Raw genomic sequence first — 12,646 nt, 5'->3', positions numbered from 1 at the left:
AGGAAATGGCAAACCACTTCCAGGGTCTTTGCTAAGAAAACCATGAATGGTGTCAAAAAAAGTCAGACAAAACTGAAATGAATGAACAACAGTTTATTCAGTCAAGATTAGAAGAATGTCTATTTTTAGATGTTAAAATATCAGCATTAGAAACATTTAAGAAATATTAAAGACAATGAATAGTCAATATCATCTTAACTGTTTGAATTTTGATATGATAAAGAATCGAATAGAACATTTTATATATACTAAATATTTTAAAATGCGAAGATAAATTATTATTTGTATTATTGAAAACCAGTAACAATAAAAATAATGAAAATAGCATTCATTTAGGACCTGCTATGTCTCAGGCACTGTGCTTAACCTTCTACAAATATCATCTCATCTAATCCTTACAACAACCATGGGCTATAGGTACTATCATTCTCTTCATTTTACAGTTAAGGAAATTGAAATAAATAGAGGTTTAATGACTTGCCCAGGGTCACACTATTCTAATTAAAAACAGAAGCTGAACATTTAGAAAAATCATTTGACTCCTCCATCTCCCCACCTCTCACCCCAAAGTCCTACTATTACATTATTTCACATATAAACAGTTTCTGTAGTAACACTACAAGGCAGCTAGGTTGGCACAGTGGACCGGAGTTCAAATCCAGCTTCAAACACTAATGATATGATTCTGAGCAAATCACTTAAATGTGTTTGCCTCAGTTCCTCATCTGCAAAATATACTGGAAAAGGAAATGGCAAAACCAGTAATCTTTGCCAAAAAAAAACCCAAATGGGATCACAAAGAAGGGACATGACGGGACAATAAGTAGTAACACTAAATCTACCTTTCAATATAGTTCATATAATGTCTCATATTTGTAATTATAAAGAGATGCCAACAGTGTGTGTAAAGATGGCTGGATGGTATAGTAGATATAGGATTGGGCTTGGAGTCAAGATGTATGGAGTTCACATCTGGTCTCAGATATTTGCAGCTCTGTGACCCTGATCAAGTCACTTAGCCTTGTTGTGCCTCATTTTCTTGATCTATATAATAGAAATAATAATAGCATCCATTTCCCAGGATTGTTGTGTGTATCAAATTTGTAAACTACTTTGCAGATCTTGAAGTACTATATCAAGGCTAGCAATTTTTTTATTTGTAATTAATTTTAACTAATTTTAAAGACAGTCACTTGGCTTTTTGTTGTCTTCAGACCTCCCTCTATTTTTTTTTCAATGCTGTCTTTTCTTGACCACTCTTTGCTATCTCCTAGATGTCCCCAAACTGGATAGTTATCGATTTAATACCTTCTCTGACAAAGCAAAACTTTCCTTATCTATATCCTTTCCACCCTACTCTTACACACCATTACATCTCACTCCTTACCACTTCTGACTTGTAAGTAAAGATTATAACAAATTTCTTCTTTCTTTTATGACTTTTGTATCTTTGCTAATAAATAAGGTTGTGAAATTTTGGTTGAACAATCCTAATCCCTAGTTTTCTCTAAGTTTAATTTTCAAGTATTAGTCACAAATATTTTCAGGTTTCCTATTACTAATAGTAATAACTAGCATGAATTTTAAGTCTTCCCAGGCCTCTACAAATGCTATTTCAGAGAATGACTTGGCTTTTATCCTAGTGTCTATATAAGGCAGAATTCAATCCTTTTTTTTTTAACCAACTTTGTATGCTGTGCTCCACTATACCACCTAATCTTTTGTAAATTAAGGTTCTACTGCAATTTGTCATGCAAATAAGTTTAAATTTCTTTGCAAAAAAGACTTTAATATTTTTTTACTAGGCAAAACAAATCTAAAACAATCTTCATTTTCAAGATAGGGAAAATTGTTAGTGAGGAAAGGAATAAACTTAAAGTCAAAGGAAAATGATAAGGAAGCAAATGGAAGGAAGGTAGGTCAGGGAAGCAAGATTATAAAGGATATAAAAGAAAAGGATGTTGCTAATCATTTATTGAGTTCCATCAATCTGCTAAATTCACCCCAGAGGAAAAAGGAGGAAAATAACTAATAGAATATAAAGTCCTTGAGAATAGAAACTATTTCATATGTGTGTTCATATTTTTACTGCCTGGCACATCGTTTCTACTTCAGACTTGGTGAGTTGAATTATGAGAGTGAAAGTAATTGACATGGCATTGTCACAGTTACTCAGAACAAATCTTTGATTTAAGAGGGATGACAGGGGTCATGTAGCCAAACTTATATATATGTGTGTGTGTGTGTGTGTGTGTGTGTGTGTGTGTATATATATATATATATAGAGAGAGAGAGAGAGAGAGAGTTAGTCCTCAGAGATGCATATTGTGTAATCCGTGAATCCCTCAACAACATTCCCACAAAGTAGTCAACAAAAATTTACTTACAGATTTCTACCTCTTAATTCACCTCCTTTGCACTCTTAGATAGCTATAATTGTTTGAAAGTGTCTCTTTAAATCAGTGATTCCCAAAGTGGGCGCTACTGCCCCCTGGTGGGTGCTGCAGTGATCCAGGGAGGTAGTGATGGCCACAGGTGCATTTATCTTTCCTATTAATTGCTATTAAAATTTAAAAACAAATTAATTTCCAGGGGCTAAGTAATATTTTTTCTGGAAAGGAGGCAGTAGGCCAAAAAAGTTTGTGAACCACTGCTTTAAATCATCACTACTCAGAAATCAGTAGTAACTTTGGAGAGTGCAGTTTTGGTGGAATGATAAGGTCAGAAATTAGATTGTAAAGAATTAAAAAGAAAGTTTAAAGAAGAGAAAATGGAAGCATCTTATAAACAGCCTCATTGAGAAGTTTGACTACATAGCAGGGACAGAAGGATCAAGTGAGGGTTTTTTTCAGGCTGGGGAAAACATGAGCTTGTTTGCAGGCAGTCTGGAGCAAGACAGTACACAAGGAGAGATTGAAAATAAGTGAAAGGCTGGAGAATGACAGAGGGGGCAGTGTGTTGGAGGGTATAGGATAGAATGGGGTCAAGAGCAAAAATATATGTTTGTCTTGGGAAAGAGTAAGACTATCCCATAATGTGAGATAGAAGAAGAAGACAGAGAAAGAAGGTATCTGAGTGATAGGAAATGAGAACGAGTATAAAAAAGGGAGCTCACAATAAATGGCTTCAATTTTTTCTGTAAAAATGGGAGGTAAAGTTCTCCACTGAAAGAGTGGAGTGTTAGAAGAGGCATGGGAGGTGTGAGGAAGAATGAAAAGATTTTCTGCAGTTTCCTCAACAAAATGGACATAATAATACTTCTCTTCCAGAATTATTATAAGGATCAATTTTTTAAAAAGGTGAAGTGTTTAGCATAGTGCCTGGCCCATAGAATGGGTTTAATAAATGTTCTTTTCCTTTTTCTCACATATTGCCCTTCACATCTCCTTTCTCCAAGATTAATCCTAAAAGTCCTCATTTCTTTCTTTTTTTAATTTAAGTTTGTTTATTTGTTTTCATCCCTCCCCTCTCTCCACTAGAGAAGGCACCATTTGACAAAAAGTTATTTGTATATACAAAATTATGTCTGGCATAATTCTATTTATCAGTTCTTTCTCTGGAGGTGAACATAGACAAGTTATTCTTCAAACAATATTTCTATTGCCGTATATAATGTTTTCTCGCTTCTGCTCATTTCACTCTTCATAATTTCATATAGGTTTTTCCATGTTGTTTTTTTAATTAACCTACTTGTCATTTCATACAGCACAGTTGTAGTACATCACAATCAAATGTCATAACTTGTTTAGCCATTCTTCAATTGATTCACGTCCCTTCAGTTTTCACTTTTTTGCCATCACAGAGAGAACTGGCCATTTCTTTCAATGCTCAAATCAAGTCTTACATGTTCCCTCAGCTACTAGTGTATATTTTACATAGATTCATCTTGTCTCATCTTATAAAATGTAAGTTCTTGGATGCACAAATTTCATATTTGTCTTTGTACTTCCAAAGCTTTGATTAATGCCTGACACACAGTAGGCACTTTACTCACAATAACTGCTTGATTAAGTGAGGTAGTTGGCAGTGACAAAAACTACAGTCAAGACTAAGGACTTGGGGTTAAAGCCACTGGATTTATTGGTTGAAACATTAATGTCCTTCGAGTGGGAAATTTCAGTCATTAGAAAGCAAATTAGGGCTGAAGCCAGGCTGCAAGGGTTGAAGAGAGAGGATATGGGAAAGAAATGGAGATGTCTGATGTAAACTTTTTTAAGAAGTTTAATTATGAAAAGGGGGAAGAATAGAGTGATATTTGGGTGGAAGGGAATGGACAAAACAAGGCATCCTCCTACCTTTTTAGCATTTAAGATACCTGAGATTATTTGTAAAAAATAGGGAACTCATAGGGATAGATTTTATGGGGAGAGTGATTATTTCAGTTTGGGATCTATTTATTTTGTGATGCCAAAAAGTCATCTAAAATTTTATTATGAATAGGCTCTCTATACTGCCTAATTTGGAGCTTGATTTATCAAGTTCCTAGGTATTATTACATTTTTAATTTAAAATATATTTTAATTATTTATTTAAAATGTAATAATTCCTAAATGCTTTATACATGTTATTGTAGAACTACTTATGAGGATAAATATAATGCCTTGCAGCTTTAGAAATACACGTACAAACCCTTTCTAATTGGAAAAAAAATTGAAAAACAAAGTAAATCTAGGATAGATTATACTTTGTCAGTATATGTAGAGAACCAGACAGAAAAGAAGCACCCACCCCAGATCAAGCAAGCAAGGGCAGCATATCACCAAATAAATTATGCTGTCCTTGTGCACAGGCATTACATTACACAAACTATTCTTCTAAGTGAGAAAATTTGTCCCTTAGAAATTGTTCATTGGTACATTTGGATGCTATGCATCATGTTAAAGATCCATAAATGTCGCCATGGTGGGGTTAGATATGATGCATTGTAATATCTTCTCCAAATCTGCATAGAGTTCTGCTCAACAGATTGTCGTGATGCATTGCATTAGAAGCCCTACTACAGTGCTTCAGGGACACACTGAGATGCCTCATGGGAATCTCTCTAAATCATCATCACATGGACAGAAATACCAAGAGACTAGAAAGTCATTTTTTTTTTGGACATGGCAGAAAGAACTTTTAAATGAAAGTTGGGTTTTTTTTTTGTTTTTGGTCCAAAGTTCTAATGCCAATATTTTTTTTAACCCTTGTACTTCGGTGTATTGTCTCATAGGTGGTAGATTGGTAAGGGTGGGCAATGGGGGTCAAGTGACTTGCCCAGGGTCACACAGCTGGGAAGTGGCTGAGGCCGGGTTTGAACCCAGGACCTCCTGTCTCTAGGCCTGACTCTCACTCCACTGAGCTACCCAGCTGCCCCCAATATTTTGCAATTTAGTGAACCTCTTTATTATTAAAAGTATAGATGACATAGTCTAGTTCTAATAATGAAATGGGGATGATTTGTTTTCTTATTCTAGCACAATCTCACCACTCGGTACATTCCTCATACTCACAAGGAAATTCTCATTATTGTTGCTGTATCATCATTAAGTGAACAACCCAGGAGCTCATCCCTTTTGATGTAGTCATACCCTTATGCTGTCAGCATTTACATTTTCCAACTTGTCCTTCATTGTTTCTCGCAGGCACTCAGAGGAGAAATCGCCCCTCTTGAAGAAAATATAAACCATGTTAATGGCCTTGCCCGGCAGCTCACAACGTCTGGCATTCAGCTTTCCCCATATAACCTCAACAGTCTGGAAGACCTAAACACCAGGTGGAAACTTCTGCTGGTAAGATTGCTGTGATCATTTTTGCCATTCTGCATTGAAAAACGGAAACACAGTCACTTCATTTGTGTGTGTGTGGAGGGGTGGTAACATTTTGCAAAAGTGGACACTCAGAACCACTTGGCAAACTTTCAATATGCCTGTATTTTTTAACAGTTAAGGTAATCTTCAAGTTTAATAATAGCATTCATTCAAGTGACTAGGTCATCATCTCTCAAAGCCAAAATTTAATGTTTTGCAAAATAAAATAATGTGCAAGTGATTCTAATGAATCTAAATGAATGAAACTGAATTGGTGACATCAAGTTACACTTAACTGTTTATCTCAAGATTGATAAAGCACCTATTTTTATAAATCGTATAGAAATCTAATTTGTGCCATAGTTAATAATAACACTAGTTGTCCAGCTCATGGGCCATCAGGTATCTCATTTTCCATAGATGGAAGCTCTTCACGATTTTAAGGTAATAAATGGAATGGGTTCCCCCACCCCATAAGTGCAATCATATCCCCATCTGGATGGATTATTGGCAGGGAGATAGGAGCAGAAAGAAGTACATATAGCCTTAAGTCCTCTTGAGCATACAACTACTACCTCTTTCATCCATTCCAACCACTTCCCAAGTGGCTATCATGAAAAACCTACATCTGCTGTCAGCAATAATAAATTGTATTTGCATAAGGCTTTACAAAGCAGTTACTTCACATGTGCCCTATAAGATAGTATAAATATTATCATTCCCAGGATTCAGAGGAGGAAACTGAGGTTCAGAAAGCCTAAGAAATTATCCACATTTACATAGCCAATAAGTCTCTCAGCTAGGTCTTAGATCTTCTGACTCCAAATCCATTGTTCTTTATCATTAGACCCCTCTGACAATAACAGATGCTGCCAGTTTCAGCTGAGTGATTATCTGCATTTTCCTGCTTTAAGTGCATAATGGGAGAGGATATAGAGAATGATGCTTGTACTTTCACAATTTCATAGAATGTAGTGTTGTGTGCTCTTGAAGGTGGAAAAGAGAGCCAGGCAGGATGTGTGTGCTTTCAGGGCTTTAATGAAAAAATGATGAACCAGATCTCTTTTTTCTACCCAGAGTCCATTTACAAGTATGGTTGAAAATCCTCCTCAAAAAGATAGTAGATCTTTAATAAATAAAAACGTTACAAATCTGATATACTCTATAAGATCCTGAACAATTTAAGCCTCATAGGTGATGGAAGGTCATGAAGCATTTGTATGATTGATTATTATAACTTCTGTTGACAAAAGTGTGACAGAGCTAAGCGGTTACATGGCTTTCGTTGTCTGTGTTATCCATACTCTGCTTAACTGTTGTATACTATTAAATTCTTATCAGTACAATCCTTAATATATTTTCCATTTCAAGCATAAATAAGAAAAGTAATAACTGTCCTAGGAAAATCAATGGGCACATTTGTTTCATTCAAGCACACTTGAACTATATCTTAGAATTTGTTCAGACAGCTAAAAAGCTATATTCATTTTTAGAACGAGGTACAAGATTTGTGATAGTAACCTATAAATTCACAAATGATGCTGAAGGATTGTGACCTGTAGAAAATCAACACTGAGACATTTTTTCCTAGGTGCATTATTTATTTAGATATTCTGTTTTAGAAAATATTAGTGATTTAATGTGAATCCATTATTTAAAATGACTTAAGAACTTGGTTGAAAGTACAAAGAAATAAGATATCTTGGTGCCAGGAAAAGGCAAACATACAATGAATTATGGTTCAAATTTCTTTTCGAAGTTGCTTCTAAGTTGCTCCTTTATTATTATACCACTCGTAAGTCTACTCTCCATCCCTTTTCCCAAGGACTCATGCAAACATATGCACATAAACATACTCCTATTTGGTACTTGGATGCATATGTATGTATGTACATGTATATGTGTGTGTGGTGTTTTTTTAACATAGTTACCAAAACCAAAACATTTTGGTGGAAAATAAGCCAGAGTTATGAGCATGGGTGGCCATATCAATGACTAAAACAGTGTACATCCAAATTAATCAATACATCATGGTGTTTGGTGGAGACCATATGTTTCCATTTTTGCCTTTCTATCCTCAGCACCTAAAAAGTGTCTGGCACATTGTAAATATGGAAAAAATGTTTTTTAAATTGAATCTAATCAGTTGTCAGGGTATGGTTTTATTCTCACTGAAATCAGTACTCATTAAATTAACCAAACTTCTTGGTTAGGCATGAGTTGCCTCCATCTGGAGATTCAACAGTGGCTACAGCAAAAATCTTATCCAACTTGACTGCAAGAATGTTAAGAGCCAAACATTGAGGTTTAACAAGCAGAGCAGGCACCAGTACTACCATTAGAGCTCTTTGAGAGAAAAGTTCTAATAGTTTTTTCACATTTACACCTGCCACCTACTTCAAATGTGATCATTAATTAATAGTTTTCAAGAATCATAGATTCATTAAAGATAGAAAGGAACTTAAAGACTCCTAAATCCAATTCCTTCATCTATCAGACATGGAAACTGAAGTATGGAGAGATTGAGACTTGTCCAAGAACCTCAAATGAGAGATATGAACCCAGCTCATAGTTCCTAAAATGGAGAACAATGGAGACAAATTTCTCACTGCCAAAAGAGGTATCACATAGCAGTTCATACTTGTGTATATTGGTGAGGTTTCCACTGACCTCCTAACTTTATATTAGAGGACCACCATATCTGGCCAAAAGGCTGTTTTATTTTGAAGGAAACTAGGTAGTGCAATGGATAGAATACTGAGCATAGAATCAAGAAGACTTGAGTTCAAACCCAGCCTTAGACAAAGTTGGAAAGGACCTCGGAGTCCAATTCATACCTGAACAGCAATCCCCTCTACAATATATCCAATAATTTTGTAAAAAAAAAAAAAAAAAAAAAAAAAGAAAGAAAGAAAAGAAAATTCTAATAAGGAATCACTTACTATATCCTGAGGCAACCTATTACACCCTTGAGCAATTCTGATTATCAAGAGATCTTTCCTTACATCAAATCTAAATCTGTCTTGCTCTGACTTCCACCCAACTGCTTTTTAGTTCTTCCCTCTGGAGCCAAGCAGAACCAGCTTGAATCCTCATCCACATAAAAGTCCTCCACATACATAGAGATAGATATAATGTCCCTCCTTAGTCCTCTAGCAGATGTACATGGAATGGACTGCCCATAGGAATAGGTCTCTTCAAGCAGAAACTGGATGACCACTTAAGTAAGTTGTAGTGGAGATACATATTCAGATATGGATTGGGCTATGTAAGGGGCACTAAAGTCTTTACCAGCTCTAAAAATTCTATTATTCTGTGATTTAGTCATTTTCAAGTTCTTTCACTATCTTGGTCTTCCCTCTATGTACACACTCCAACTCTTCAATCTGTTGCTTTTGTTGTTTAGTTCAATCTTGACCGATTCTTTATGACCTAATTTACCATGAGATTTTTCTTAGCAAAGATAATAGAGTGATTTGCCATTTCCTTCTCCAGTGGATTAAGACAAACAGAGGTTAAGTGCCTTGTCCAGGATCACCCAGCTAGGATGTGTCTGAGATCAGATTGAAATTTAGGTCCTCCAGACCCAACACTCTATCTACTCAGCTACCTCGTTGTCTCCAACTTAGCAATGTATTTCCTAAAATGCCTCACCCATTGCTGAACAGGATGGAGGTCAACTTAACTGTCACTTCCCTTGTCATATGCACTACACATCCCCTAATGTGCCCTAGAAACACTTTAGCTTTCTTGACTCCCATATCGTGATTGATTCATGTTGAACTTGTCGCCCACTAAAACTCAAAGGTCTTTTTCAGAAGATTCTGATTTTGAAGTGTATATATTGCCTTGACCATCATACTTCGAGCTCCATAGAATCAGGGACTGTTTGGCCTTTTTTTTATAAAACGGTTGGTGCCCAGCATATAGTGGGGGTTTAATAAATGCTTGTTCACCTCAGTGACTTGTGCCTTCTCCTGAAAACCAGTAAAGTGGGAACCTAGGATATTGAACTCTTAGAACAATACCCAATGTGAAGAGGCTTTTTAAAAAATATAAAAAATAAAAAATAAAACATAAAAAATAAAAAATAAAATTAACTAATTAATTTTTTTAAAAATTTTAAGAATTCAGAAAATTTGGATTTTTTTTTACAGTTCAAGCTAAAGTTGCTTGACCATTCAGTCAAAATGATGATCTTGTAGCCTACATAAACAGAAGAGCACTCAAGTAAGACTAAATTATACCTTACATTTTCTTAGCAATAAATTATCTAGAAGTCACTTTTCTTCTTCCGTACCATATCACTACCCCAGTGTATGTAGGGTAAGCATTATTTTGCCCATTTCTTGGAAAAACAGAAATCTATTTCAGGCATTCAAATTTTTTTTTTAATTTTAAACCCTTAACTTCTGTGTATTGATTTATAGGTGGAAGATTGGTAAGGGTGGGCAATGGGGGTCAAGTGACTTGCCCAGGGTCACACAGCTGGGAAGTGTCTGAGGCCAGATTTGAACCTAGGACCTCCCGTCTCTAGGCCTGGCTCTCAATCCACTGAGCTACCCAGCTGCCCCTAGGCATTCAAATTTAATTGTATGTTCAACACTATTTGACTATAAATGTATAGGAGAGACAGGGGAAGGAAAGGGAAAAGATTCACAGTCTAATTATCAATGACAAAATAAGTTTTAAAATGTATTCATCATCACATGGATTTGTATAGATGTGTTATATTTTTATCTTTGGAATGTATACATTATAGTTTACAAATTTTCAGCTTTATTGACATTTCTTGTAATGTAGAATATACATATTTTTAGTATTCTAGTCCTTTTTTAATGATTCTCAGGGATATTAATTTTGAAAACTTACTTTTACAGGTGAATGGATTAGTGATCCCTGTGCAATGCACCCATTAAAATCACACCTGTAGAATTGAATATAAAATTACCAAGCATTATATTCATCACAATTCTTAGAACTAAGCCCTGGTGCTAAAGTCAACCAAAGGTGAATTTTATAAATTAGTTCTTAAAGCAGAATAAGTATTTGAATTGGAACAAATAGAAATGGATACCAAATATGAATGTTAAAAATATTATTTATGATAGACCATATATATGTGTGTATATGCATATTATTGCACAGATGATATATATATTAGGTTTGCATTTATTCTCTCTTTAGCTATGTAAATGAATATGAAGGAACATTCTATATGTACTACATCTGTATACAGCAGGAGTTACATCAGTTTTTTCACATAAAGGGCACATTCTTCATAATCTGTAGGAATGTATGAAGAAAACAGTCACTTAAAAGAGCTTGGTAAAATAACAGTATTACCAGTTGTGAAGTTTCTTACAATAGATTAAGGGACAAAGTATCATGAATTATGGATTAGACTTTACAAAACATTGCTTTTCTGCTTATGACTTTGTCATTGCCATTCTTACCCCCAAGGCACTATAACTTTTATAATTCTCCTAACACGGCAGATCAAATTGAAATTCTCCTCTCTGACCACAATCACCTGTCTTTCCCCCTTGCTTACATCCTCATTTGTACTCAGCCAGCTCTGTGTCCTCACTATGACCTTTGTTCCTAGAACTTTCCATATTTTCTCAGATCATCATCATTTTTTGACTACACTTACCATCCCATTCAGGCAAACTCATGTCTAGACATTTCAATGAAGCATTTGTCCCTACTTTCAAATGTCAGAATTATGAGCTTAGATTTAGAGCTGGAAGGAACCTTAGAAGCCATTGAACCCAAACCCATAATTTTAAAGACAAGGAACATAGATTTAAAACTGAAAAAGTGCCTTAGGGGTCATTAAATCAAATCTCTCATTTTACAATTGAGAAAACTGAGCACAGAAAACTTAAGTGATCTACTTAAATGTAACATGGGCAGTAAATGGAAGACTTGTGATCAAATTCAGATCCACTGACTAGAAATCTAGAACCCTGTGTTATATAGCACTGCCTCCTTTTGGCGCTTTGATCATCATCATCCTTTTTTTTTTCTCTTCCTCCTCTTCTTTCTTCTTCTCCTCCATCACGTTTTCTTTTATGAGCTGTAGGAGTTCATTTAGAAATAGTCAAGAAAGAAATTTTTGTCCTGCTGTAATTAGTTTATATTTAATGTTGCATAAACTTTTACAAAGTGGATAAAAGGATTGTTCTGTGCAATTGTAACAAAGAATATAAGCTTATGTTCTTCTGTAGAGTTGCTAAATATGTATATGGGATAACTCCCATAACAGAGAAAGCAGTAAGAATAACATGAACCTCATTCTGTTTCAACATACTTTTGACTACTTCTGTTAGGTCTCTATATTTTAAAAGCTTTTCATTCCATGTAGTTTGGAGAAATTAGGAGTACATGGTATAATAACATTTAATAATTAGCATTTTTATATTTTTATGGATCATTGCTAGATCTGTGATGAGATTATAGAAAACAGTTCCATCTGTGATAATACTAGTTCTAGTACAGTTTATTTTTGAAACATTAAGAGTATTTTGGGATCTGCATTTATACTGTGAGGATTTGTGCCTGTGTTATGAAAGTTAATGATCTTCTAGTGTATAATTTTGGTCACAAAATGATGTTTTCTAGGTATTCTTAATATTCTAAAATTTTGCAGCTTATAGTGTTATGAGTTTCTAATGTTTTCTTGCATAATTGGCATTTATCAGTAAATAAATCTGGTCTCCCCAAAGAGAAGCATTCTGTGGTTTTGGGTGAGAATAACTTTAGGACTCATCCATCCCAATAATAACTCTTTTCATTCAGATCTGTAATTTCTTTTGTGTAAAGAACTCCCAGTGAGGAAGTTCCCTTTACCA

At 34.9% G+C, this 12,646-nt stretch overlaps 1 protein-coding gene across 2 annotated transcripts in view; it reads left to right on the top strand.

Annotated features, from left to right (window-relative positions):
* Positions 1–12,646, top strand: part of DMD (dystrophin) — a 1,921,557-nt gene that overhangs the window by 1,529,533 nt on the left and 379,378 nt on the right. For both annotated transcript variants that reach the window (XM_044670154.1, XM_044670155.1), the window contains exon 58: positions 5,625–5,771. In XM_044670154.1, the coding sequence (XP_044526089.1) occupies positions 5,625–5,771 (147 nt within the window). The remainder of the gene's footprint in view (positions 1–5,624; positions 5,772–12,646) is intronic.

Source organism: Gracilinanus agilis, chromosome 3, assembly GCF_016433145.1.
Source record: "Gracilinanus agilis isolate LMUSP501 chromosome 3, AgileGrace, whole genome shotgun sequence".
Taxonomy (NCBI): domain Eukaryota; kingdom Metazoa; phylum Chordata; class Mammalia; order Didelphimorphia; family Didelphidae; genus Gracilinanus; species Gracilinanus agilis.
This window is presented reverse-complemented; position numbering and strand designations above follow the sequence as displayed.